Here is a 27,410-nt window from a genome sequence, read left to right as displayed (position 1 = left end):
GGGAAGGTGTGCATCCTGGAATGCCAATTTAATAGAACAATGTGTTCTTACAATGAGTAAGTGCTTGGGTGGAGGCCCAATGTCCATCTGCTGCCTTAATACTAAACCTATAAATATATGCAGGTAGATCTGTTTCCCCACACTCTTATATAAATACATTTACATATGTGCATTACAGTCTTAAAACCTCTATACATACCCTTTGTCCCCTGGTTCTTTCCTCTATTTCCCTTTACTTTCCTCTTGTCCCACTACCATGCTCAGCCTTCCTTTGGGTTTCAGTGATTTCTCTTGGTTGTATTGCCCTTGCGGGATCCCTACCAGGCCTCTCACAAGGAAAATCATTTTAAATACATTTGAAATGGAAACAAATGGAGAAAGTCAAGCACTCTCCAATTAATGAATCAGCTGTGCTCTCAGAACCTGTTTGCTGATTGGCTGAGGAGATGGCTAAGGAGTGCACTCCTGCCTGAGCAAACGGGGTCCACTACGCTTTTGACTCCTGGGCCAGCCTCTTCACCCATGGATGGCATTCCTGTTGCACACTGGGAGCCTTCTGACCATACTATGTCTGGGATTTACCTGGACAGAACCAGCATGTGAAACAAGCAAAACCATTAGCCCCTTGGTTAAGGACAGAGCTCTGTCTTGGGCAAAGCGCATCACTCCTTGGGTCTCAACTTTCTGAAATACAAAAGCATTGCTGATGAACGGTCCAGCTATTGTCTTCTCTTCTTCTATTTATTTACCTTTAGCTGCCTGCCCAGGATCCTGTTTTGCATTGCCAGTCATCCGTTATTGTAAACTGCCCTCCCTTTTTGCAATCATCCTCCCCACCCCTTTCTGTTTACTGGATTCATTTGGGTCCTGTAGACACTCCCTTCTCTTTCCCAGGCTCCCCGCTTTCTGTATTACCGGTGTTTTGTTGTTTGTTTGTTTACTTTTGCTGTGGGTTTCAGAAACAATTACACTCCACTCTTAAAGTAGGATGGATAGAGCCAGGCACAGAACAAGTCGATGAGAACTCTTCTTAAGTGGATTGAGCATCTCTATCCTTAAGTACGTACATTCTCTGCTCCTCAGAACAACCCCTGACAACAAAAAGGTCCATACCCCCCTGATCCATCATCAGGGTTCCTGGTAATGGGTTATCATGCTGAGACCTTTACCCGCATTTTAATTTGTAATTTAATATTTCCAACCACCACACGAGCTAAGTCTTTACCTACGTCCCATTATACACATGAAGAAAATGATGAGGGTTACTGACATGGGAAGTTAAATGTAGACAAAATGGGCAGATTCAATCCACAGGAAGTCCAGGCACACTATTCTGTACCCACCCTCCTTTGCTTCCTTCCTTCTTTAACCTTTGTGACAGTATAGTTAAATATTTGAGTTACGAACTCAGGCCAACCTGCCTGCGTCTTTGTCTTCTTACAGCTTTCTCGTGATTAGGCAATTGACCTTGCTCAGGTTTCTACCTGTCTGGGTCTCCTTATTATCTAATTCAAAGATGATGTTCACAACTGATCTGACAGCAAAGTGAGGAGTGAGTGATGTAAGTCTAATGGGATACTGTTGGTCATGATCTCAGCCTAGGGCCTAATCCATTCCCTGGGGGCTCAGTAAATAACATTGGGTTATAATTATTGTTCATAAGTATTGTTCTTATGAGTTGCATTGGATTGAGTTGGTTGGTAATTTGAATCCACCGACCACACACTGCGGGAGACAGATAGGACTGTCTGTTCCTGTCAAGATAGTGCATTTCAGAAACCCAGGAGGGAAATTCTGCCCTGACCTGTAGGGTTGCCCTGAGCCAGAGTCAACTTGTTGACAGTGAGGGGGAGGGAGGGAGGGAGGGAACTGCTTCCTCTTTTCTGGGATTCATTTCTCTCTGAGTTGAACCTGTATGCGTAAAGGTTAGGAAGTGAAGCGACCGGACAATACCTTTCGTTGCAGTAAAACGTCCTATTTGGGGTCCGTGAACATAGTCTAGTGAGGCATAGGGAGTTCCGTGATAAAATTCTTGTCTTTCCTGGTGGAGACCCGGGTTCTGTTTCTGGCCAGTCGACCTCATACATCGCCTTTGCCTATCTCCCAGTGAAGGCTGTGTGTGGCGAAGCACATTTCAGCAGAGCTTGCACCCTGAGTGGGGCTGGGAAGAAAGGCCTGATTCCAGAATTCAGCCAATCAAACCCCTAGAGATCACAACGTCCACGTGATGGCATAGAGGTCCGTGTCAGATGACAGCAGGGGGTCCTCAGGAACCCGGCAGCGTTTTGCTGTCTTGTGCACGGGGTTGCCCGGAGAGCTAACCACCTCAAATCCCACGGTCTCCATGTCTGTCTCCCTTCCACGGACTAGCAGGGACATGTTTGCACACTGAAACGCATGTAGTTGCCATGTGTTCACTTCCTGCCACCTTCTTAAGTAAATCAGCGGCCCTTCAAAATAAAGTCAGTCACAACAGCTTTGTCGTGGTTGTCTAATATTGGGGCTATCTCTGCAAGTCTGTGTTGTTTGGTCGTTTCGTGTCTGACTGTAGAAAGGGGCATGCCAGATCAGTGGTGTTTGCATTCGGCAGTGGTGGGACGGTGGACGTTTGTACTGGTCCGGCTGACCCCCGTCCTCTGCGCTTCAGTTCCAGGGAAACCGCGGCTTGTCATCAACCACACCCAGATGAATACTGCCCTCATCCAGTGGCACCCCCCTGTGGACACATTCGGACCCCTCCAGGGCTACCGGCTCAAGTTTGGCCGCAAGGATACAGAGCCGCTCACCACTCTTGAGTTCTCCGAGAAGGAGGACCATTTCACAGCGATGGACATCCACAAGGGCACGGCCTACATCTTCAAGCTTTCGGCCAGGAACAAAGTGGGCTTTGGGGAGGAGATGGTCAAGGAGATTTCGGTCCCAGAAGATGTCCCTGCTGGATTCCCTCAAAATCTCCATTCGGATGGCACCACCTCCACATCTGTCCAGCTGTCCTGGCAGCCGCCTGCCCTGGCAGAGAGAAACGGCCTTATCACCAAGTACACGCTCCTTTATCGGGATATCAACATCCCGCTTCTTCCGATGGAGCAGCTTATTGTTCCAGCAGACACCACTCTGATACTCAGTGGCTTAAAGCCAGATACCACTTACGATGTAAAAGTACGTGCTCACACGAGCAAAGGGCCCGGGCCATATAGTCCCAGTGTCCAGTTCAGGACACTACCTGTGGATCAAGGTAGGATTTGTCTGCTTCTGGCCTTGCTGCTTTAAAGGAATGTCGGTCTTTGGAAATCAGTGTGTTGACGCTATAAAAATAACTGATCGGCCCATTCATATTGATAGGTTCAGCCAAAGCGTAAAGGTAACGTATGTAAACCATAACACATTCTGGATGGCTTAGATTTCAGTGATAGAATGCCACGCAAGCCTGGCTGACTGCACCGAGCTCCTCAGGTAAGGAAAGCACAAGGTAGTTGTTGGCTGAGTGGGAGAGAAAGGAGCGTGTTGAAATGAGCACGCTACACAGGTAGGCCAACCACGCTCTCTCTGGTCAACGTAGGCAGCGGCTAGCCTAAGCCCTGTGGTCCATGGTGGAGAAGGACAAGTCGTCCATCTCTAGAAATAGTTTCAATACACTGTCTTTCCTTTTCCAGCAGTGTTTGCAAAAAATTTTCATGTCAAAGCAGTCATGAAGACGTCAGTGCTGCTGTCTTGGGAGATTCCAGAGAATTATAATTCGGCCATGCCTTTCAAAGTACGTCCTTTTCTCCTTTGTAAGTTACCAAGGGTGGAAGCGAAGGGGGCAGTTCAGCTGGGTAAGTGGTTGGCAGGGCTGGCAGACGCTTTGATGGGGCTGTATGTCCGATGCTGTTCTCATTAGGCGCGCTCACCTAAGAGATGATTATGTCTGGTGCTTGAAGCACTCAAATGAGGGGCAGGGGGTCAGACTCAAAGCTGGAGTTGCTTGTAGGTCACCTAGTACTCTCCCTCCCCCCTTTCAATCCAAGCACGGGCTTTTGTTTATCTCCAGAGAATGGCATTGACTTGCCCTTCAACTATTTATAACACAGTCTCCAGGCAGCATTTGGATCTCTTTGTGGGTCTGAAGTTCTTTTTTAAGCTCAGTTGGCCCTGGAGAGGTGTTAGTAAGAAGGATGAACTTAGACAAAAGGAGTAGAAAATCATTTAGGAACAGGAAAACCTTAGGAATAGGTTTGGAGACATGTATGGAGAACAAGTAGCAAAGGCCTTTCTTTGTCTTTGACAGGACTAATCTTTTGAAAATCTGAAGGTTTCTTGCATATAGTCCATGCAGATGGTATGCAACTCTAAGGCTACCAATTAGGAACCATTGCATTTCTCTTTATATAGATGTAGAAACATGGACTGACGACCTGGGAGGCGTATGAGGCAAACTGATACACTCTCTCAAATCACTTACAGATTGGCTTCCCCACCAATTTGAAATTGACCCCCTCTTCAGCATTTCCTATCAGCCCAAGTACCTCCTGGTTTATAAAATCTCTTTTGATTCTTTGTTACCACCACCTCTGATGGGTTGTCTCTCCGTAGATTCTTTATGATGATGGCAAGATGGTGGAGGAGGTGGATGGCCGAGCCACACAGAAGTTAATCGTCAACCTGAAGCCTGAGAAATCCTATTCCTTCGTACTGACAAATCGTGGGAACAGTGCTGGTGGACTTCAGCACAGGGTCACCGCCAAGACAGCCCCAGATGTCCTCCGTACCAAGCCTGCCTTCATTGGGAAGACCAACTTGGATGGCATGATTACCGTGCAACTGCCGGAAGTACCTGCGAATGAAAATATAAAGTAAGTGGATGGAAGGGTTGGGCCAAGGAGAAAATGGCAGATGAGCAACCAAGAAAACTACGTATTCGTATGATAATGGTTGTATGAAATTATATATCCCTTCCTTTAAAAGGAGTGAAAGATTCTTCTGTGTACGTTGACGGCATTGTCACTTAAGTTCTGGTGCCTGGTGGTCTGAAGTTCATTGTAACACCCATTGCCCTTAGTGTAGCACACTAAGTGTGCTTTCTGAGTTACCAGGAATGATGTTACGGAGACAGAAAGACAGGTAAAGTATGTTCCTTTCTATGAAGGAGTTGGCATTATAGTTTAGGGGGAAAGGTCATTATTTGAATAATGCGTAGTTGGCAAAGTGTTATAATCATGAGGAAGTCTTACACAATTCAGTGGCCCGGACACTTTCAGAAAGCCAATAGGCCGGTGTGTTGGACAACACATCTTCTGTATATGTGTGTGGGAAGGTTGGAGAAATTTCAACAAGGTATCAAAGACATTGGAAAACAACCAGAAATTCAGAAAATGTTCAGTTATCTGATTGAAATAGAACCCAGTGTGGAGACCAATGGGCTTTGGGTGGGTAATTAAATCCACTCAATTAATTAGTTTGTTCAGGAGCAGAGAGCTAGTTACCAGCAGTGTCAAGAGAAGGAAAAAAAAAAAGTATTCATCAAAAGGTATTAGATATGAACACTGTTGGGGAAGCACTGAGCTGCGAACTGGAAAGATGCTGGTTTAAACCCACCCATCACTTTGTGGATCAAGGAAGCAGCTATCTGCTCCTGGAAGATCTTTAGCCTCAGAAACCCTATAAGTTCACTATGAGTCAGAATCGACCAGATGACCCTGGATTCCAGTTTGGTGTTCAGATTACTGTGATCTACTCCAGGAAATAAAAAAGGAAGCCAACCTGTCCCATCGCTCACTGAGTGGGGCAACAGAAAGATGTAATAAATGTTCGTGGTTGCGTTAGGCCCCCCCCAAATTGAATGGGTGGAGGAAGATTTCTGCACTTGAAGGACAAAGATGAGGCATTCTAAGAAGTGGAATATGCAGGGGGAGCTGTTGGCAAAGGCTTCATATTACATCAAAGGAGTAATTCCATAAGACTGGAACCCAGAATGCCCTAGCAAGAAGAGTTGGAAACGGATATATGAGAGCTAAGTCATACCAACTTTAGATTAAATCCTATAGAGTATGCAAAGCCATCAAAGTTCTGGATGCAGGAGAATGGCGTGATGCTAATTTTGTAATGCCCATGTGTTCCTGCATGGCAGATACTGTGCTACATGCTTGGATCAAGACTATATCCTTTCTCAATTATATGATCCCACCAATCAACTGTAGGTAAAACGTGCTATGAAACTTTTGAAGGTCAAGCATAGGCATTTACACTGAGCTTATGGATCTTTTAGGCCCTAAAGATAGGAACCAAGCTAGTGACCTGATCGGTTAGTGAGCAGTTCTTCAGGAAGATGGCCCTAGATGGCTTGGAGCACTTGGAGATAGCCAGAAGAAGGTGTGGGGCATTCATGTGTGGTTGAATCTAAGCAAATGGTGCGACTCTGAAGTAAGATGTCAAAGTGGAAGCAGCATGTGGACACTGTCGCGAGGTGCCCTTGACTAAAGCAGTAGGATTTTGTAGTGTGTTCATGGAGAGCTCCAGGCAAAGGAGCACATTACAGATGCCTCTGAGGGCTGAGGGGTTTTGACCAAAGGACCGGTCCTGCCATGCTTTCTCAAGGACAGACATCGGTGGGAAGATGAGGAGCTCAATTGCGGATGTATTTTATATGAGGAGGTCATTAAATTCCATCTTGAAATGTCTGTTGAAAGAACTGTGAAAGAATCGGAACTAGTGGATTTCACCTTGGCACAACGAAGCCTCAGGGAGAACGATGGCCAAGGGAAAGCCTCGGCTTTCTGTCTGAGAAGAGTAGCAGAAAGTATGCAATAGAAATGGCATGGGGGTTTCCTGAGGAGTCCTGTGGAGACATAAATGTGGTGTTCTACCCACCCTGGGTTTTAGGGGAGGCATTCTGATGGAGCGCATCGGAGTCTTGAAGGATGCAAAAGCTCTGATGAAGGAGCAATGTAGATGAAAGCGCAGAGGAGGAAATCTATTTTCATGAGGTGCCCCTCAACTCATTTCTGAATCGTGCAGACCCTTTGTACAATGGAAGAAAGCACCGCCTGAGCTTGCGGCATCCTCACCGTTGTTGCTATGGTGGATCCTGTCTCAAACTTCTGGGGGTCTTTCTCTTGTTCCTGGACCCTCTATTTGAGCAAGCATGATGTCATTCTCCAGCAATTGGTCCTTCCTGAAAATAAAGGACTATAATTTTAGTACATTGAAAAAATACGGTCTATTCCAGATAGAGCAGTTGGAATGTGAACATAACATACCTATATTGTAGTATTCACTATGAATTTAGTTTGGGGAACTTTCTTGAAAATAATAGGCTTTCTTTATAGATTTCTTACCAAATTTGCTTGGTAAAATATCTTAGTCATCCTTGGGAAATTGCATTTTTGTCTACTGGCAGTGGGCTTTTGTTTCATTTTTCAGCTGCTGAGTGAATAGAGACAATTATAGAATGTACTCATATACTCTGTCTGTTGGTGTTTTTCTTTAGCTTCAGTTTTCCCCTTTGTTTTGTTTATGTACTTTCACCTTCTATATCGAAATGGAGTCAGGGAAAATGATGAACCTTAGGTAGCAAAGAAAGTAATGAACCTTAGGTAGCAAAGAAATTTTTCCATGGGGAAAAATTAAGCCCACTAAGTAAATGATGCAAAGAATTTTGAAAGTCCCGGGGACTGCTAACAGGAAAAATCATCTGTACTGGAAGAAGGAAGGCCAGGGTGCTCCTTAGAAGCAAGAATGACAAGACTTCGTCTTATATATTTTGGGTGTGTTGTCAGGAGAGACGAGTCCTTGGTGAAGAAGGACATCGTGTTTGGTCAAGTGGAGGGGAGGTGAAAAAGAGGAATGCTTTCGACCCAGATGGATGGATAGAGTAGCTGCCTCAGTGGGCTCAGGCTTGGGAACAACCTTGTGTGGATGATGCAGGGCCGTGCAGAGTTTCCTTCTGTTGGGCATGGAGGTGCTATGGGTCAGAGGTGATTGGACAGCACCAAACAAATACAACCAGACAGGAAGGAAGGAGTCCCAAAAAGAGATGCTAGCCACTGCAGGGAGAACCACGAAGGACTAAATTGTGCAAGTGTAGGAAGCATAGGAAATGAAAGCAAATCTCCGGCTGGTGGTTAGGTTCTGTGGAGGCAATCCCCACTCATCATGGCCTGATGTCCACCGGAACAACACACTACCCAGCCTGGCACCATCCGCACAGTCGTCACTCTGTGAGCTCATTGTGACAGCCACCATGTCAGTCCATCTCCTGGAGGGTCTTCCTCTTTTTCACTGACTCTCCACGTTACCACCCATGATGTCCTTCTCCAGGGACTGGTTCCTCCTGACGACATGTCCAAAGTACGTAAGATGAAGTTTCACCATCACTTCTAAGGAATACTCTTCCTATACTTCTTTCAAGGCAGAACTAAAGGAATCTGAAATGACATTTTTGCTGGGCTTCTGCAGGGCATGATGGCTTCACATGAACCATCCGCCTCCGTCCACCCTCCTAGGTCATCTCAAGTGGTCGTAGCTATTAAACAAAGACTTGGTGGTCTGTGCTGCTATTGGCAAGTGTAACGTGTGAGAAGGGATCACAGTCCCCCTTTTCACATTGGATGGGAAAAGAAGGGGGACCGGGGAAGTAATTGCGGAGCTGTTGTTTAGGTGAAAGCTGTGTGGAAGAATGGCTACAATAGATTTTCCAACAATACACAAGCTTGGTGAGGGAAAAATAATTAGCTTACCCGTGCAGGCCCAGACAATTCAGCAGTCTTGCTCATCACCCTCCAACTTCACCCCTCCTCAAACCAAGAGTGCTTCTTGTGAGTGTGGTGTCTCCTGACATCAGTTTTTTAGTCCACTGGGTCCTGGGGCTTTCTGCACGGAACTCCTCTCGGGAACACACAATTCCTTATGGAGTTTCCACGTGGGTCTTGTAGGTGCTGCCACACTGATTCTGTGAGGCTTCGACCTTCTTTGTGAATGGAGGCAGAATGCCAGTCAGAGCGTGTAGGATGCCACTGGTGGTCACAGGCAGCTTATGGGAGCAGAGGAACACCCCCCCACCCCCGTGACTTTTCTGAGTAGGGTTTCACTCTGAGTGGGAGAAAAGAGTGTAGCACCCAGCTACTTCTAAGAGACAAAGCTATCAAAAGGTATCAGATATACATTAAATTCTTAGCTTTCTGAGTACATACTACCTAAATCAAAAAAAATTTTTTATAAATGTTTATAAAGACATATTGCAATATCCATAAGTATCTATATAGATCGTTTTTCCAAACAAATATATCCAAATACATCTATATATATATTTATGGATATTGCAATATATTTTTGCAATATATGTCTATTTGTGGATATTGGAATATATTTTATCAATGTATATTTCATAAGTATATGTATCACATTATCCATAAACATTTAGTTATGGATATTGCAATATCGTAGCTATGTATTCCTTGCATAAATGTATATTAATATGTTCATCTTATATATATTTTGCATATGTATATATTAATATTGATACAAGAACTTGCTCCCATCATGAACTCTGAGACAGAGCATCCCGTTAAAGGACAAGATTGAGCAGGCTAATAAGAGCCGAACCAAACTTATGGCTGTCAAATCCATTTCAGTGCATAGTGACCACAGCGCAGAATGCCGCGGCCCTGTCCTGTGTCCAGGAGTATGAGATCATTACAGAATCAGATTGCCCATGTGTCTTGAGCAGAGCCATTCATGGGTTTCAGCTGAGACCTTTTTGCCTAGCACCTGAGCACTTAACACGGCGCCATCAGGACTTCTGGGGACAGAGATACGGGGGCGACTAACGTAGAAGCCAGGCTGAATGTGAAGTGGGACCAGCTGAGCGGCCAGGGCTTGGCTTGCCATGTGCTCTGGGCCCCTCGGTGGTAACAGATTAAATAAAATTAGTCGAACTTTACTTAATGTCATTAAAATCCTGAAGGTTAGATTGAACGTCTCTAATTAAATCTAATATACTGGGAAAACACAGTTTGATTTTTTTTTTAAGTAGTTAGGCTTTTCAGATATATTGATTCTGAGCTTACTTACTTTTCCATTAGTTTAATAACTATTAAAGTCTGTGTTGAGAAAAATGTTTGAAGCCTCAGCTATAAACTTGAGAGTGCAAAGCAGCAGGGAGAGTGACATTTTACCCACCTTTCACACCGAGCAAGCCCCCGATCAATTTGTTATTTTCGTTTCAGCAGTTCCTTGGTTGATAGGAATTTGTAGGGCACATGCTAGCTCCTCCGTTCGCACCTTTCTGAATCATTGTATCTTAATATCCTAAGAGATTAGAACAAAGGTCCTCACCATGATGATAGTAAAGACCAGGACAGGTGCAGTGAACCACTCTATATTCTGCAAACCACATGTGCACAGGTCTTGCTGGTTTGGAGAAAGAAGAAAAGGCTTCTGAAGATGATTTGAGATGTGGAAGTTCTCAAAGAGGAAAAAGATCCTTCAAATGTTTGACTTCCTGGTTTAGGAGACCCATAGTCTCGCAGACCTACCTAACTCACCCCTTCTCCTTTTCAGTGGCAGAATTCAGTTATAAAATGGGGGTGGGGAGATCATGTGCACCTGATGAAGCACTGGTGCAGCATTCAGTTGCTCACTGGGAGGCTGGCAGTTCAAATCCACCGCCCATACTCTGGTAAAAAGAATTGGTGATTTGCTCTGATGAAGATGGCAGCCTACTCCAGCCTTACTGGTCAGACAGAACCTGGTGGGAGCCCCACGACCATGACCCTTAATCACCCTTCACGCCTGAAACTGAGCTCTCACCTCCATGGCTCAAGTCTCAGGCAAACAGTAGACAGGTCCCTGTGGTGAGCAGTCACCTTAGAGGGACATCCAGGGTCAGGGTTCAAGTGGCAGAAAGGGGTGGGCAAGGAGGAGAGAGGACGGAAGTGGAACCAGTCCTGCTGTAGATACTGCGAGGACTGCAGTCAATGATAGGAAACAAAATGTGTGTGAATCGGTGAATGGGAACCAGATTTCTTCGGTGCACTTTTCACCCAATTCACAATAAAAAAAAGTAACACAAGCCAAAGGCCTGAACCCTAGAAAGCCCCCTGGGGCAGGTCTACTCTGTCATTTTAAGTTGCTGTGAGTTGCACTCAGCTTAATGGCACCTAACAAAGTGCATATATCTGCTTCTCGGCGGTGTTTCTAGGTGTACCAACAAATGTGTCTTCAGCAGTACACTTGACCTTTGAACAGCTCCAGGTTGAATGCAGGGCCCCATTTAAGTTCAGATTGTTTTTTCCCTGCTGCTGTGGGGGGTGAGCTCAGCTGTTGCCAATATCTGCTGAACCTGCCATCTCTTGTGACTCAGCCCAGGGTGAGCAGTTCGTGCTGGTTGCGTTCACATGCATCTTAGAGGACTCATCACTGCAGTAGTAACAGGAACAGAGATCATGTGTAAGTAGGCCCGCGCTGTTCAAAGCCGTATTGTTGAAGGGTCGATTGTAAATTATATTCACTCTTCAACTGAGCAGGAACTCAGTACTCTGAACATCTGCATTGTTCAAGGATCAACTGCTCTTGAAAACTGTAGATTAGAAAGAATACAAAATTGAAATAGGTCCTCTCGTCAGAGAGCTCAGGAAGGTGCCCCTGAGGAAGTAATAAGTAAAATGAGGTTTGCCAGTCCTGAGGCATTAGCCCTGAGGGGTGTAGTGGTTTCCCATTGGGCTGCCGTGGGGATGGTTGGTAGTTAGAATCTACCAGCAGCTCCACAGGAGAAAGATGAGGCTTTCTTGCCCTGTACATAGTTCCAGTCTTGCAGACCCACTGGAGCTCGATATGAGTCAGCATTGACTCAATGTCCATGAGTTTTGGGTTATCAGCAAGTTCAGGAAATTGGAAGTTGGGAAACTAAGTCAGAGGCCATGGAGAAATGGGTCGCAGCTAGCTCCTCCAGGGTTTTGTGATGCCTTTGAACTTTGCCCTGAGAGAAATGGGGGAATCCACTGAAATGTCTACAAGGATGGGAGAAAGGGGTGGAGATGCCATGATCAAGTTTGTAATTTGAAATGAAACTTCCAGAAACTAAACTAGAGGGATTGAAGTCAATAAAGAGGGAACAATAAGGGCAAGGGTAGTACCACCCACCGTGAGTTGATGAGTGAGGCCATGGGGGTGGCTGGTGGGGGAAGATGGGCAAATGCCCTGCAGGTGGATTGTGGACCTATGTGGCAGTTGATTGGGTATAAGGCAAGGCGTGAAAGCAGGTTGCTGACGATGACTCACTTTGTGCTATGTGCTGGCGTGGATAGTGGCTCACGTATGTATGTTAAGCATGTATGTTAAGAGGAATCCCGTGGGCCTTGTTTTAGCCAAAGGTGGGGTGCTTTTTGTAGCACAGAAATGGTGTTATAAAGTGGGAATTTGTTGCACCTGTGGAGTTCAGAGGCACATTCTGGCCTGAAGATGGGCATCTGTGACTCATTTGCATTTAGGTGATCCCTGATCCCTGAAATCACCTGGGAAGAAAATAGGGGGAGTCCTTGGGCAGAGTCTTGAGGAAGCCCACCATTTAATAACAGGGACACAGATTAAAAAAAAACAGCCAAGGAAACAAAGATAGAATAGCGAGACGGTTGAATAGAAAAAACAGGACAGGTGTTTCGCTGAGACCAATGCAGGTAAGCTGTACCAATAGTGTAATAGTCTACTAAAAGGTCAAGTAAGCCAAAGAATCCGAAAGTCACCCGTGAGGGAAACAGCACTGAAGTCGCTGCGGACGTTGCAGCGGCAGTGCACGGGGCAGTGGGGCAGAGTGGGGCGTGATTGAGTGGGAAGTGAGGGGAAGGTGAGATGGAAAAGAGCAAGCCCAAACCGATTCTTCTCCCCCAGAATGTTTGGCAAAAAAGGAGAGGAGAGAAAGAGGGTGACTGCCAAGTCAGAACATGTTTTGTTTTGCTTTTAATGACAGATAATTACCTAAGGTTGAACAAACAGCTCATGGGTAGGCTCTGCTGGGGAAGAAGCAGTTGAAGTGCATACAAAAGAAGATGACCGTGCATGGCGATGTCCCCACGAAAGGGAGAGACGGTAACCAGGTCAAAGAACACCCGTGGATGGACAAGAACATGTCGAGACAACCCCTCTCTCTCTCAACAGGCTTGGTAGGGAGATTGGTTGGCTGGAGGTTTAGGAGGGAGAAGATGAAGTCTGGTCTGTTTCTATTTTGTTGGTACTGTTTGTTGTGATTTATGAAAATAGATGGTTTTCTATGGGGAAAGTAGGAAAATCTAACATTGGAAGCACCAGAAGAAAGATGGAAAAGTTACCGTGGGCAAGTGCAGTATTGGATGGGATGGCCAAGCAGTGCTGAAGCGTGTTTGGGTTGGTGGATCCTACATGCATCTCCTCACTCTCTCCTGCCGGGTTCTCTTCTTCAGATGCATTCAGCCTTTTACCGACAGGCACAGAGAAAGGCAGCCCGGCACTTTGGGTCCCTTCCTTCTTCTTACCCAAACAAGGCTGGAGTCGCTTAAGATGATGGCAGGAAAGCAGTACCCTGAACTCTGGGGTCCGATATCTTCTAGAAGAGAAAGTAGATGATGAGGAGGTTGGTGGGGGACAGAGACCAAGGAGCTGAACCGCACGGGCTTTCAAAGGAGGAGTGTGTTGTGCAATTTCTTCGGCAAGAGGGCAGAGAAACAAGGTCAGCAAGAAGCTCTGGAAACCAGAAACCAGAGAAACGCCAAGTCCTGACTGTGAGGTTCCTGTTGCAGGGAAAGGACCGGAGCCCTGGTGGGGTAGTGGTTACCTGTTGGACTGAGACTCTCATGGTCAGCAGTTTGAAATCAGCAGCAGCTCCACAGGAGAAAGTCTGGGTTTTCTACTCCTGGAAACACTTACAGTTGGAAATCCACAGTGGGTTGCTGTGAGTCAGCACTGACTTGATGGCAGTGAGCCTGCTTTGGGAGAGAGTCTGGAAGGGAAGCAATATACTCAGGGAACAGGTAGGTTTCAGTGAAAGTGAAGATGTGAGTGCTTAAAAAACCACAGTCCCTGAGAAAATAGAAATTGTGGATCTAGACCTCACGCCTTGTACCCTGGTGCCTTACATGTCCTGGTGATGCTGGAAGCTCTACTACTGGGATATCAGGTACAAACGAGCAGGGCCACCCAATGTTAACAGTGGAGCCTCTGGATGAAGACAATCCAGGAAGAAAAGGTGGGTGGAAGGGGGGGGGGGGGGAAGCCCTGCTAATCTCACTCAGAAAATTAGCTGAGGAAAATACGCATCACACAGAACACTATGCAACACACTAGCTTTGGACATGTCGTCATGAGGGCGCCATCATTGGGAGCAGACAGCAAGTTGAGTGTGCCATGTGAAGACCAGCCAGGGTAGCAAATGATTTCATGCGGCTCTTGTGGTCGATGTCTCTAACTCCCAGCAAACATCCTTTTCCTGTGGCTCTGGGTAAGAAGGTGAGGAGAATCCGTCCTTGGTGAGTCATTGTGAACTGGCATAATTTGGATTGGCATCCTGCTGGTGGGAAGGGAGCCTTCTGAGAAACAGGAGAGGGGCTCTCACATTAAAACCAGGAGGAGAGCACGCCCTCTGGACCCCGAGAGCCCTGTGCTGTGACCGTCCTGGATCAAGAAGACAGCTGTGGCACCGGAAGAGCAGCAGAGCTAGGAGCCTGAGCCTGGAGCCTAGTGGTGCACTTTGCAGCCACGGGGAAGGTAAAGTGCGTGCTTTGGGGCTAGAGGCTGGCTTGTGGACTCAGGCCTGTCGGCACTCAGTTCAGGTAGCTGGACTTGCAGATCCAAGGAAGTAGAGCTGAGTGCCCTTTGGATGCGGCTTACTGGAATGGGGTGCTTCTGGGCACTTCATTCAGGAAGCTACATTTGCTGATCAGGGAGCTTCAAGTGAATGCGTTTGCACTGTGGCAGACAGCAAAGTGGAATGCCCTTTAGGCATGTGTTAGCAACCCTGAAAAAAGATTGTAAGGTGTCCCGAAGAACAACTAAATCCTGAGCACGTCTCACATGTATCGTAGCCTGTGAACTTCCTTCATCAACCCTGTAATCATGACTGGTATTCAGCGTAGCAGCACCTAAAAGAGCAAGTGGGTTGTGAAGTTGGAGACCAAGCAGGGAGGAGGGAGAGTGTGCACTGGGTTGTGTTTTGCGTGAGGTCCCCTTGAATTGGCAGCGACTCACTGGCAGCTGACGCATTATCGTTAAGATGCTCTATGACCTGGAGTTCAAATTTCCCCAAGCCTTTCTTTCCTTGGACGTGAAAGAGCTGCTTTGCAGCACGCCCCACTGGCGCTGCCGGAGCTAAATCCTTTGGCAAGTCATGGAGAGAAAAAATCCTGGGTCTAAGGCCACCCTGTTAATTAATTGCTGTGGGGGAGGCCTTCCAATTCTTATCTCAGCTGGAAAATGAATACATGGGGGAGTGTCGCAGAAGAAAGAATGGCTTCTTGTATGGAGAACAAAGATGGCAGCTCCACCGCAGGAGAAAAATTAAGAGAATTCATCAGCTTAACCTTGATTTGCGAGAGTCTTCCTGGGGCCAAGGGGAGTACTTTGCAGACATGCAAGAGAAGCGCTCCTGACTTGGCGCTGCTGATATCAAAATGCAAGAGGTTCGTTGGCAAGTGTGTTTATCAAGTGCATCCACTCATGGCAGCGTCCGTCATCCGGTGCCGTGCCCATTAAACATGACGGCCTGGTGTGGCAAATCCGCCAGGGGCTGGGAGGGCAAGCAGAGGAGGAAGCTTCCTCTGGATCCTAAAATCAAAGATACTGGGCTCTCTCACCCCCTCCAGCACTTCCTCCTCCTCCTCCTCGCCCTCCTTGATCATCAGGATTATTTGTAGTAAAGGACCAATGGCCGGCCATACAATTCTGCTCATCTGAATAGTGGCTCAGCACGCCTTGAAAGAGTTTTGACATCACTGTCTGCAGTGACTTGAATTCTCGGTTTCGCATGAAAGGAAAGTTTGCCAAGTTCTTGTGCACTCCACATGGGGAGTCGAAGTCCTTTGACCAAAAGTAGATTCTGGCAGTGGTCAGTGGGTTCAATGAGAGAATTCTGGACTTCCATGCAGGAGACCCGGATTCGGGTTCAGCCAAAGGGTCTCTTGAAACAACTCCCAGCCATGCGTCTACCTGTTGTTCTGGGCTGATCAAGTTTCAGCCAAGCTTCCAGACGAAGATGGACAAGAAGGAGAGATCTAGTGAGCTGCTGCTGCTGCTGCAGCTCAGTCAGCAGAAGCCCTGAGGAATGCAGTGGCCCAGTGCACAACCAGCCCCCTTTTCCTGTTGCTGTGTCACCGTGAGTTGGAAGACAACGTTGCTGCAGGGAATAGCAATCATGCCAGTAAGTGAGGCAGGCAGTGCAGATGCATGTCCCCCAGCCTGCATCGTGTGGCACACAGTCCCGTGGTGTCCACTGATTTATTTCCCTAAAACATACAGTCCGGTGCCAGTTCTTCTCATTGTTCAGAAGGCACAACGGGCGGGCAGAGGTGGGAGATGATCCGTCCAGATCACCCTGCATAGTTGTGGCCCTTTCTGCGTTCTGAGTCAAATACATTTCCCAAGGCCATATTTTAGCCACAAGGCTCTAAAGCAGTGTCAATAAATATAGGGCACGCATGAAAGGATCAATTGTCTAGTAGCAGTAGTTTTAGGGGAAAAGGCAAAAGTAAACAGGTGAAATTAATTTCAACAGCAGACTTCATTGAACCCATTTTGCCCAAAATAGTATCATTGCAGCATGTCATAACTCGTAGAAAGTGATGAGTGTGATAGTTTAGTTGGTTGGTTTTTATTTTTTTCTTTCCATACCAAGACTTCAAAACCTAGGTGTGTTTTCACTGAACCTCTCAACTCAGACTAAGCACAGGTCAGGCGCTCAGCCATCAGGGATGGTTGTACTGGGCAGCTCAGCTTGAGAATTGGTTCATGAAGACAAAGTTCCTTATCACAGAAAGTTATGACCCAGTAACCAATGGGGCTTGGAGATAAATAGAAAGAAGGCTTCCATCGGGTTCTTTTGTTCTCTGCGACAGAGTGCGGCATCGGATTGGTATCGCCTTCTCTCATTCCTTTCCCCCATAAGACAGTCTTCTTCAGCGATTGTGGTGTGTGTGTGTGTGTGTGTGTGTGTGTGTGTGTGTGTGTGTGTATGTTCTCATGTCCACAGTCAAGCTCTGCAAAATGCAGGGTCTCTGTGTTAGGGTACACAGAGCGTCATTTCAAGGAAAGAGAGCAGGATGAACCATGGAGAAAGAAAGCCAAGAGAAATGCAGGGTTGAGGCCTCTTGTTATCTTTGTTAGCGTGGGCTGGGCGATCATTTAATCTCGCTGCATCTGGCTCTCTCCCTTCTGCCTTTGAGAAGGTGAGAATGCGGTGTCCATGTCGAACACAGCCTCCTGCAGTCCCCTGCATGGAGGAGCAAAATGTTGCCGGGTTATGATCCATCCCCGTGATTGGCTGTGAACCGGACCATTCCCATCCAAAGTTTTCACGCGCTGACTTTCAGACGTGTAGCCCCAGGCCTTCCTTCCTTCGAGTAGAAAGCGATGAATAAGATTTCACCCTAACTATACATTGCTTGTGGTCTATGTACACATGGCGTTCACAGTCACGGTACCTGCTTAGTAATTACTGCCCAGTCATCTCTGACTCACAGTGGCCTTATATACAACAGAGCAACGTGTTGACGGTCATGCACAGTTTTCATGGCTCTTTTCACAGCTATGATGAAAGATCAGATGGACAGAAAACTTGACCGCCAACACATGGGTCTGCTATAAAATACATTGAAATCACACAACAAGTTTACAAATAACTTGCATATACTTGTGAATAACTCAGTAAGTCAGAATCGACTCGTTGGCACCAAATTTGTTTTTTTGAGGTAGGGGGGTATTGTTTTTCAAATAATTCTTAATCAATGGCTTAAGAACCCTGATGGTGTAATGATTATCCATTGGGCTGCTACCAGCAAGGTTAGCAGTTCAAAGCCACCAGCTACTCTGCCGGAGGAAGATGAGGCCTGCTAATCCCATAAAGAGTTGCAATCTCAGAAACCCACAGGGGCAGGTCAACCCTGCCCTATACGGTCACTATGAGTCTGAATCTACTGGTGGCAGTAAGAGATTGCTTATGTTTTAGGTGGACTTGGTCGGTTTTTGTCTTTTTGTGGATACACGATTGTATTGCAAGATCTACTTGCAAGGCCCTTTTAGAAACCACTTCATGATTTCTCCACTGATTCCCATAGTAAGCTTTGTAGTTGGATGGATAGAGAGGGATACGTTCCTTTGAAGTTGGACTGTCTATAATGTGTTAGAATAGGAATCATTTTGATGTTAGAAATGTTTTCTCCGAATGAAAAGCATTTTGGGTTTAGATAAATTATATTTACAGCAGTGATAGGATATTTGTATGTGCCAAGAATAATGTTCAGTGTATGTTCCTTCAAAAAACAGCAATTCCTCTTTTAAATTAACGTCATCAGGAATACTTGGTTCAGTCAAGTATGGTGGCGGTGTGCAGGCTATGAAATCCTTGTATGTATCCAGCCCCAGGATCCTAACTGACGGTGCCTGCTCCCTTTCTGAAACTTAAAGCAGAGACGTCAGCCATGGTGCTATTACCGTAAAAGGTCACTGGAGCCACACATAAAGGCTGTCCTGTGTTGTGTTTTAAAAAAAAGAACAAACAGATGTTTTTTGTCATTGATGTAACAAACTGACAAGTCCCTCCAGGTCCGTAAGTGGCCTCCGGTCTCCATGGGCACGCAGGGGAAGATTGAGGGGAATGTGCATGTTCTTCTCCTGCTGAACTCACCTGTGCATGTCTCTGTCCATTCTTCTGCAGAGGGTACTACATAATCATTGTGCCTTTGAAGAAATCACGTGGGAAATTCATCAAGCCCTGGGAGAGTCCGGATGAAATGGAACTAGATGAGGTAAGCATGTCTTTATTGGCTGCGACTTTGCTGCATTGATTTAACGGATTCAATCCCTTTCTCGTCTCTGGGATGGGCTTTCAGGATCTAATCCAGGGATTGGCTTTGCCATGTGGCTGGCTAGTCGGATGGCTCTGCCATCAGTGGCATGTTAACCACAGGGTCCCCAAAAGATACTGTTACTTTAATTAAAAGACTTTCAACTGCAATAAACTGTCAAATCTCGCTTGGCCTTAATCCTCTCCTCTTGGCCCTGGTAAAACATGATGCAAGACCATGGAAAGTAACAAGGCCCATCAGCAGAGGCTCCATCAATAGGAATTCCAAGGGCCTATTCATCGATGGAGGGCCCCTAAGAACATTCAAAAAGAGTGCTGGTGGTGCAGTGGTTAAGTGGCGTTAATGGAAAGGTCAGGCGTCATCAGCTAGCAGCATCTGTCTGGGGGAAAGATGGGGCAGTCTGTTTCTATAAAGATCTACAGGCTTGGAAACCTTGTGGGGAAGTTCAGATGCCATATGGCTTAGTAGTGGTTGTGTTGGGCCTGCAGATACTAAACTGCAATCTGCCCCAGAGTTTGACCTATGAGTGGCTCTGTCAGATTCTGTTGACGAGCAGACATTGGCCTTATGCATTACCTTGTCAAAAAGACGCATCTAAGTACGAAGGAAAACCAATCTCAAAATGTTGAGCCCAATAAGAAACAGAGTACTGAGAACAGAGCAGACTCAATTGTATGATCTGAATTTCCAAATCTTACAACAGTGTGCGCATTTTAATTTGTCCTTTCCATGGATACCTGAGAAGCGATTTCTCTCCGTGTGTTCTATAGAGTGGGGTGATTTTGTTTTCTCAGAAGTTCAAGCTAGACCTCATTAATACTAGGCGGTGATGCAGCGGTGGGTGGCAGGCATAGTCTGCCCCTGGAGGCTTGTGTGTAGCTGGGTGCAGAGCATGTTTCTGCAGAGCTTACAAATTCAGACAGAACAGGAAGAAAGGCCTGGAACTGTCCTTTCAAAAATCAGTCCATGGGAACCGGACGGAGCCCAGTGGTCTGATGCACAGAGAGGCGGCTTTTTTTTTGGCTGTGCACACAGTCATGTGTGTATGTGAGAATGTGTGTGTGGGGGGGGTGGGTGCAGTAGACAGTCTCTCATCTAGATGAGAAACCTGTGGTCCAGCGATGTTCCAACAGACCTCCAGGGTTGCATGGCTGAGACTCCTGATTTGAAATACTGGAGAGTCTGCTGTTTCATAAAGCAAATAACTGAGCCCCCTTCTCCGCCCCCATTTGGTGGAAATAGGAGATTTCACGTATGTTGGGTTAGTTGGCACAACTCCTAGCCCCAGTTATACTTTCTAGGTATTTTTTATTCTTCTGTCTCTGGCTAGTGCCTCGTGGGCAGGAGACAAAGGTTGGCGGCCCCTAAGTGTGTTAGCATGAGGCAGCTTGGGTTTCACGCATGTCTGCGTGGAGGCATCTCTGTGACCTGACAGCTGAGCGCATTGGCTTCCCCAGGCAGACAGCTGTCTTCTCCAGGACTACAATTCATCACCCCCCACTTCACTGAATCTGAGTTCAATTTCGTCACATTAAGAAGGAGGGGTGAGTTGAAGGTTAGGCCTATGCTTCCATGTCTCTTCTTTGTGGCATTCTAGTGGGTGGGAGGGGCTGTGTAAGATTCCGTGAACACCACTCTAATCATGCCAAGGAATTTAGGTACAGCCACAAAACCATTCCCCTGTGATATTGGAGGGGTAGTAATGTTTCACCGGAGGATGCTAGATGGCTACCCACTGCCATCTGGCTGACTCCAACTCATAGCACCACCCTATGGAGCGCTGACCTGCCCCTGAGTGTCTTCTGAGCCGTGAACCCGGGTGAGAGCAGCTGGTGGGTTTCCAAGGTCGGCCTTACGGCTGGCAGCCCAGCACTTAACCACTTTGCTACCAGTCTGTGCTTGGCTACTAACCTCAAGATTGGAAGTTCGAACCCACTTAAGAAACCCCTTTAGAGCAAGACCATCCTGCCACTGATGGTGCCTCCCTCAGGTGGATTAGACTTTTTAGAAAAAGACTGTGTTCAGGTAATTCTTGGGTTCTCTCCAGAAATCAGCCTGATTATTTCCAACAGGTCTCAGCTGACAAACAACAGAATCACCACCTGCTCATTTCAATTGCCATGGGATGAGACGAGCCGGGTCTACTTGTACCAAGTTATGCAGCTTTGTAAATATTAAAACCTTTGTTAAAAGGCATGGAGAGACAAGCCCAAAAAAAGGGCATCAAGTGCTTTTAACGACTCAGCTTTCCTTAGAGAGAGAGAACCATTTTGTGGCAATAATTGGAAACTGGTTCATTTTTATAGCCCGATTTTTAACCTCTAGAACACACAGCACCCCACAGTAATGCTAATGGATAAAAGTAGGGCTCCTTGACATTGAACCTTCTTGCAATTAAGTGCTACAGGTCAGCCGGCTGATTCCCATAACAGAGGGCCATGTTAATCATCCCACAAGTTGTGGTGCATTAATCTGTATAATGGTTTGATAAAGAACCGTTATTAATTCAAAACTTTTGGGTTAGGAAGAGCTGCTTCCCATTTTCCTACTGATAGAGTTGAGACCTCATGGTAGAATTAATGGTGGAAGAAATAAGAGATGCATTGACTGGAAAATGGAAATTATTTCTGATAAAGGATGCAAGCCCTTGATTCATCTTCTGAAATTACTTCCAGTATATCTTGGGGCCACCGTGGATGGAAACTGATGGAAACAATCTGTGGCCTTCATTTATGCTCACTCATCCAGGTTCTGATCCCTCAACAGGCTCTTGGGTTTTGTGTTTTTGTTATTTTTTGCTTCCAGAGCTAACAGAAAGCATTTTCATAATTTGACCTATAGTTTGGTAGGGCCGGGTTTGGCAAAACCATGCCCCTTTCTTAAAGGCATGTGACCAAATGATTTTAAAACAAAGCAAAATAAACGGTCTGTAATTCAGATGGTTGGTACCAAATTGTGGAGTCGAATGGTGGCCTAAGAGGATTTCCACATGTATGCCTCTCCTCAAGGCCCATAAAAATTGGGCGGGGGGCGCTTTCTAAACAGTTACTCTCCAAATTATCTTCTGAACCCATTCGTCCTTTGTCTGGGAGCACTCTCTGCATGATAAACTTATCGGCTGAAATCACTGACGTCAAGGGCAGGTTGGGCAGAGCAGACAGTAACAGAATGAATTGGGGACAGAGTGACTCCCACAGTGTGAATTATATTTCATCCGTGGTAGCTATTGCAGTAGATCTGGAGCTTCTCATGACATGGGACTTCAAAGCACCTAACATATTTCATTTTTTAGTAAATTGCGTCCAATCATACACTGCAACTTTTATTGTATCTCAGTTTCCTCATTCATAAAGTAAGGATAGTGATAGTAGCCTAATAAAATATGTGTGGCCCCCTCCAAAAGTACCTGGCACAGGGTCTGTGCTTAATTAATGCCAAGTGTTACTATCACTCACTCACTCACTGCCATCGAGTCAATGCTGATTCATAGCGATCCCATAGCACAGGGTAGACCTGCCCCTGTGGGTTTCTGAGTCTGTAACTTTTCCCATTAGTTGAAAGTCTCATCTTTCTCCCTCAGAGCAGCTGGTGGTTTTGAGCTGGTTAACAGACCACCCCATAACCACTACGCCACCAGGCCTAGAATTTATATTTATAATGATCATTAGCACTACAGGAAAGCAAATGTGACAGTAGTATTGCAGGATTCTTCCTTGAGCAGTGTTTTGTTCCGGTGTACACGGGCACTGTGAGTTGGAGTTAACTTGAGGGCACCTTCCAACAACTACACGTCGTCATCAAACGGTAGTGCTCAGCTCTGGGTTTGCTTTATGACTGGCCATTGGCTGCATAGTGAATCAGCCTCTCTAAACTGCCCATCAGTTGGGCCCAGTTAACTCAGCAGGTGATACCGTGGCCTATGTCACCTGCTCAGATCATTCAGCCTCCCTGGAGAAGATGGCAGGAACGCCGCTGGCAGAGGGTTTGCGTTAGGCTGCTAACTGCAAGGTCAGCTGCCCCACGGGAGAAAAAGGAGGCTTTCTGCTCCCATAAAGAGTTACAGTCTCAGAAACCCACAGGGCACTACTACCCTGTCCTACGGGGTCTCTAGGAGTGGGAATTAGAGGGACAATTCCATAAGGAATTGATGTTCACAATACAATGTGATGAACTCCACTCCAAAAAGCTTATTAAGGAGCCAAGTCAAGCAATGCCTGCTTAATATAGAGCAATTAAAAATTAGACATCGTTTCTGCTGATGTGTGGGAATCTATATCACATAAATTATCTCATTTTAAGAACAACCTAAAATACTAAGTCACCTGTCCTAAAATACAGCTATATTTGAGGTCCAGCTGAAATTCGACTTGTTAATCCATCTCCCACATGACAGTCTTTTATGATTCAAACTGACTCTTTCCCTTCAGCGAGTTTTAATGCACTGTTGCCCTTTGGGGTGATTCTATTAATGTGGGAAAGAGTGTGTGTTACCAACCAAGGATCTAATTGCCCTGTGTTTCTACCCTGGGCCTTGCAGTATTGGTCCAGTACCTTGCCTGAACAGGAAGGATCATTGGAATGATCTAGGGGATCATTATATTGCTGATGTACCACATGGAATGTGGACAGATGATCCCAGATCTGCATTCATTTCTACTGCTCAAATGTCGATAATTTGAGTTCTTGCTGTTTACATTGCTCTTTTTGCTTCCCCTTCTTTTGCTTTTCCCTTCAGCTGCTTAAGGAGATAGCTAGGAAGCGCAGAAGCATCCGTTATGGGAGAGAAGTTGAATTAAAGCCATACATTGCTGCTCACTTTGATGTCCTTCCGACGGAGTTCACCCTGGGGGATGACAAGCATTATGGTGGCTTCACAAATAAGCAGCTCCAAAGCGGTCAAGAATATGTCTTCTTTGTGTTGGCAGTGATGGAGCATGCCGAGTCTGTAAGTCCCTTTCGATGACATCTGCTTGTGGCATGTGCTGACGATGGAGGGCAGACACTCCGTCCCAAGTCTTTCTCCTCAGCTCCCACTCATGGCAATGCCCTAATGTGCTGCCTTCACTTTGAGCGTTGTTGAGTATCTTCTTTTGCTGTCTTTCTTTTTTTTTTTTAGTATGTTCTTGAGACTGTAGCACCCACATGATATCTGCAGTCATGGCATTTAGGTGATAGCTCATACTTGGACTGTCAAATTGATGGATCATCGTTCTAGAGATAGAGGACACCTATCTGGAGCACGATGATCGACATCTCTGCCCACAATCTCCTTCCTCACTTTTTATTTTGGAAGGTTGACTGTTCCGGAAGGAGTCAGGAGGCCTGCCAAGGCAGGTATAGAGAGCGCAGTGGCTAAGTGCATGGGTTCATAGTTTGGACAGTGTGCAGGAGGAAGACGTGCTAATCTGATGTCACTAAAGTTTCAACCTAGGATATCTTAGGAGGCCAGTTCTGCTCTGTTCCAGAGGGCCACGATGAGCAGAAAATCACCTTGATGGCACCTAGCAGCAAGGCCATCTTCTTGGGTAGTATCTGATTGAGATCTGCTCATGAGATAACACTGGAAGCCAACAAGTTTTGGAATTCGATGGAGTATACGTGCAGGAATTTGGACATTCAGACTCCGAGGGTGGAGGTATTTTTTCCCCCTTCACTGCTGTTGAGCTCTCATTGTTGCCAACCCAGCTTCAGGAGGAAGGTCTGTGTAAGAGGCAGCCGGCAGAGCCAGCTTCTGCAATTGTAGCATTTTGAAGAGTGATTTTATCTGTGAGGAGCTCAGAAAGTTGGCAAATAATTCAATAAAATGGAGAGTTCCTGAGGTACTCTAAATAATGAGTTATCTTCTTGCATGTAATTCATTTTGCTCTTGTGTCATTTTATGCTTGAGTCACTTTAAATGTTTAAAATAAGAGAGAGCGAGCGAGCTCAGAGAGAAACAGAAAACTGTGGGTGGGAACGGCGGATTGGATTCTGAAGTGTCCGTTCACTGTGACAGTGAATACACACAACCCTAAGTACATCTTTGGAGCTGGGCCTACATCTTACAGACACAGCCCAGCCAAGCCCTCTGGTGCCTGAGAAGTCTGTGATTATCAATGGTGTCTCCACGTCAGCTGTTGGCACATCAAGTGAGGGCTTCTCTTCAGGTGACTGAAGGATTCCCCTGCGGAAAATGGAAACACAGAGGCAGCCTTTCTGCCTGGCGTGCATGTCTGCACAGGATGTCATTTGAAAAGGGAGTGGCAGGTTTCCGGAAATGTTTAATGCACAAGTGTGCCTTCTCTTGCTCGTGGAAGGTTTGAAAAGCAGAACATCAAGGGTATGGAATGCTAGATATCATCTTTTTTTGAGAACTTTTAGATGTTTGAGAGGAATTGTGCTTAAGCAGCACTAGGAACATTTTGAAAGCACGTTGAAAACATTGAGGTAAATCAGAGGATCCGGCAAATAAGAGAAATCATATGTGATTCAGGCAGAGGATACCACTCTCAGACACTGGCGCTGACTCTCCCTCCAGTGGAGACTCCCCCCACTAGCCTGCCGTCCGTCAGCCTTGATGAAGAGTCCACCCCTCCCCACTGCATGCCATCTCACTGCTTCGCTGACTATGAGTAGGATGATTTTTCCCAACCTGGGATCTCAATTGCCCGTTTGCGCTTCCATATAGCTCCACATTGCTCTCATGGCTCAGAACGTGTGTGCTTTCCTAGGGGCTTTCAGTCCAGCTTGTGTGTGATAGGAGGTCTTCATCCAGCCGATAGACTGTCAAAGGGAGCAGAGTTCTTCTGGCGGCCTCAGCGGGCTAGGCACCAGGCGGAATGGGAACCAGACACATGCAGATGAAGTGGGCCAAGTGCTGTTGTGGTGGGATTGCCCGTCCATGAAATGACACAAAATGCATATATATGATTAGTTGAACTAAAACAGTAAACTTTCACCCACCAGACAATAATAAGTTAAAATCTATAAAGTTTATATATTGAACTATACAGCTAAACCGACACATGACTGATAGTTTATAACAAATGCTCAACCTCTCCAAGGGTGAATGGATAATTTGCAAAGAGAAAATACCCCCCATTAAGACTCACAACCTACCTCCCCCAAAATTTCCCAACCCATTTCCTCATATTAAGAATATCAGAGACCTACTCTAGAATGATCTAAAATTTAATGCACAAATTGTAGAACAATATCACTGACCGCACGTGCAAGTAAAATTTTGCAGAAGATCATCCAACAATGGTTGCAGCAGTACATTCACAGGGAGCTGCCAGAAGTTCAGGCCAGATTCAGAAGAGGACATGGAATAAAGGATATCATTGATGACGTCAAATAGGTCTTGGCTGGAAGCAGAGGATACCAGAAAGATGTTTACTAATGTCTCATTGACTATCCCAAGGCATTCGATTACCATATATACTCAAGTATAAGCCGACCAAAATATCAGCAGAGGCACCTAATTGTACCACAAAAACTGCATTAAAAATGTGCTGAAAAACTTGGCTTATACACGAGTACATACGTTAATGGATCACAAAACTTCGGGTAGCCTTGAGAAGAATGGGAATTCCAGAACTTCCTTATGCTCATAAAGAACCTGTACATAGGTCAAGAGGCAGTTGTGGCAACAGAACACAGAAAACTACATGGTTTAAAATCAGGAAAGGTCTGTGACTGGGTTGTATTCTCTCAACATACTTGTTCAATCTGTGTGCTGAGCCAATCACCAAAGTTGGAGTATGTGAAGAATACTGTGGCATGAAGATTGGAGGAAGGCTTATTAACAGCCTGCGATAGGCACATAACAAACATTGCTTGCTGAAATTGAAGAGGGCTTGAAGTACTTGCTGCTGAAGATCAAGGATCACAGCCTTTAATACGGTTTACAACTTAATGTACAGAAGACCAAAATCCTCACAACTGGACCTGTCGATAATATGATGAACTGAGAAAATATTAAAGTTGTCAAGGATTTCATCTTGCTTGGATCCACAATCATTGGTCATGGAAGCAGCAGATGAGGTCAAATGATGCATTGCATTAGCTGAGTTTGCTACCCAAGACCACTTTATACTGTTGAAAAGCAAGGATGCCATTTGGAGGAGTAAGGTGCGCCTGACCCAAGACACGATATTTGTACTTGCCTGATATGCGTGTGAAAGTTGGGCATGGAGAAGGAAGACTGAAGAGGGATGGGTGCATTTGAATGATGGTGCTGGCGAAGAACATTGAAAGTGTCTTGGACTGACAAACGAGCAAACAAATACATACTGTACAAAGTACAGCCAGAATGCTCCTTGGAACAAAGGGGAGATTTCCTCTCACCTACTTTGGCGATATGATCTGATCAGGAGAGACCAGGCCCTGGAGAAGAACTGCTTGCTAGAA

General features: G+C 46.0%; 1 protein-coding gene across 45 annotated transcripts in view; it reads left to right on the top strand.

The window, feature by feature from the left end:
- PTPRD (protein tyrosine phosphatase receptor type D) overlaps positions 1–27,410 on the top strand; it is a 995,611-nt gene that overhangs the window by 819,044 nt on the left and 149,157 nt on the right. For 22 of the 45 annotated variants that reach the window (XM_045289116.1, XM_045289153.1, XM_045289139.1 and 19 more), the window contains 5 exons: positions 2,648–3,235; positions 3,654–3,754; positions 4,573–4,832; positions 18,869–18,959; positions 23,755–23,964. In XM_045289116.1, the coding sequence (XP_045145051.1) occupies positions 2,648–3,235; positions 3,654–3,754; positions 4,573–4,832; positions 18,869–18,959; positions 23,755–23,964 (1,250 nt within the window). The remainder of the gene's footprint in view (positions 1–2,647; positions 3,236–3,653; positions 3,755–4,572; positions 4,833–18,868; positions 18,960–23,754; positions 23,965–27,410) is intronic. The other 23 variants (XM_045289141.1, XM_045289143.1, XM_045289142.1 and 20 more) reach the window with 3 other exon arrangements.

This window comes from Echinops telfairi, unplaced genomic scaffold, assembly GCF_000313985.2.
Source record: "Echinops telfairi isolate 266 unplaced genomic scaffold, ASM31398v2 ScPeMD7_25;HRSCAF=90, whole genome shotgun sequence".
Lineage (NCBI taxonomy): Eukaryota > Metazoa > Chordata > Mammalia > Afrosoricida > Tenrecidae > Echinops > Echinops telfairi.
Note: the sequence above shows the minus strand (reverse complement) of the source record. Positions and strands in the feature narration are given on the sequence as shown.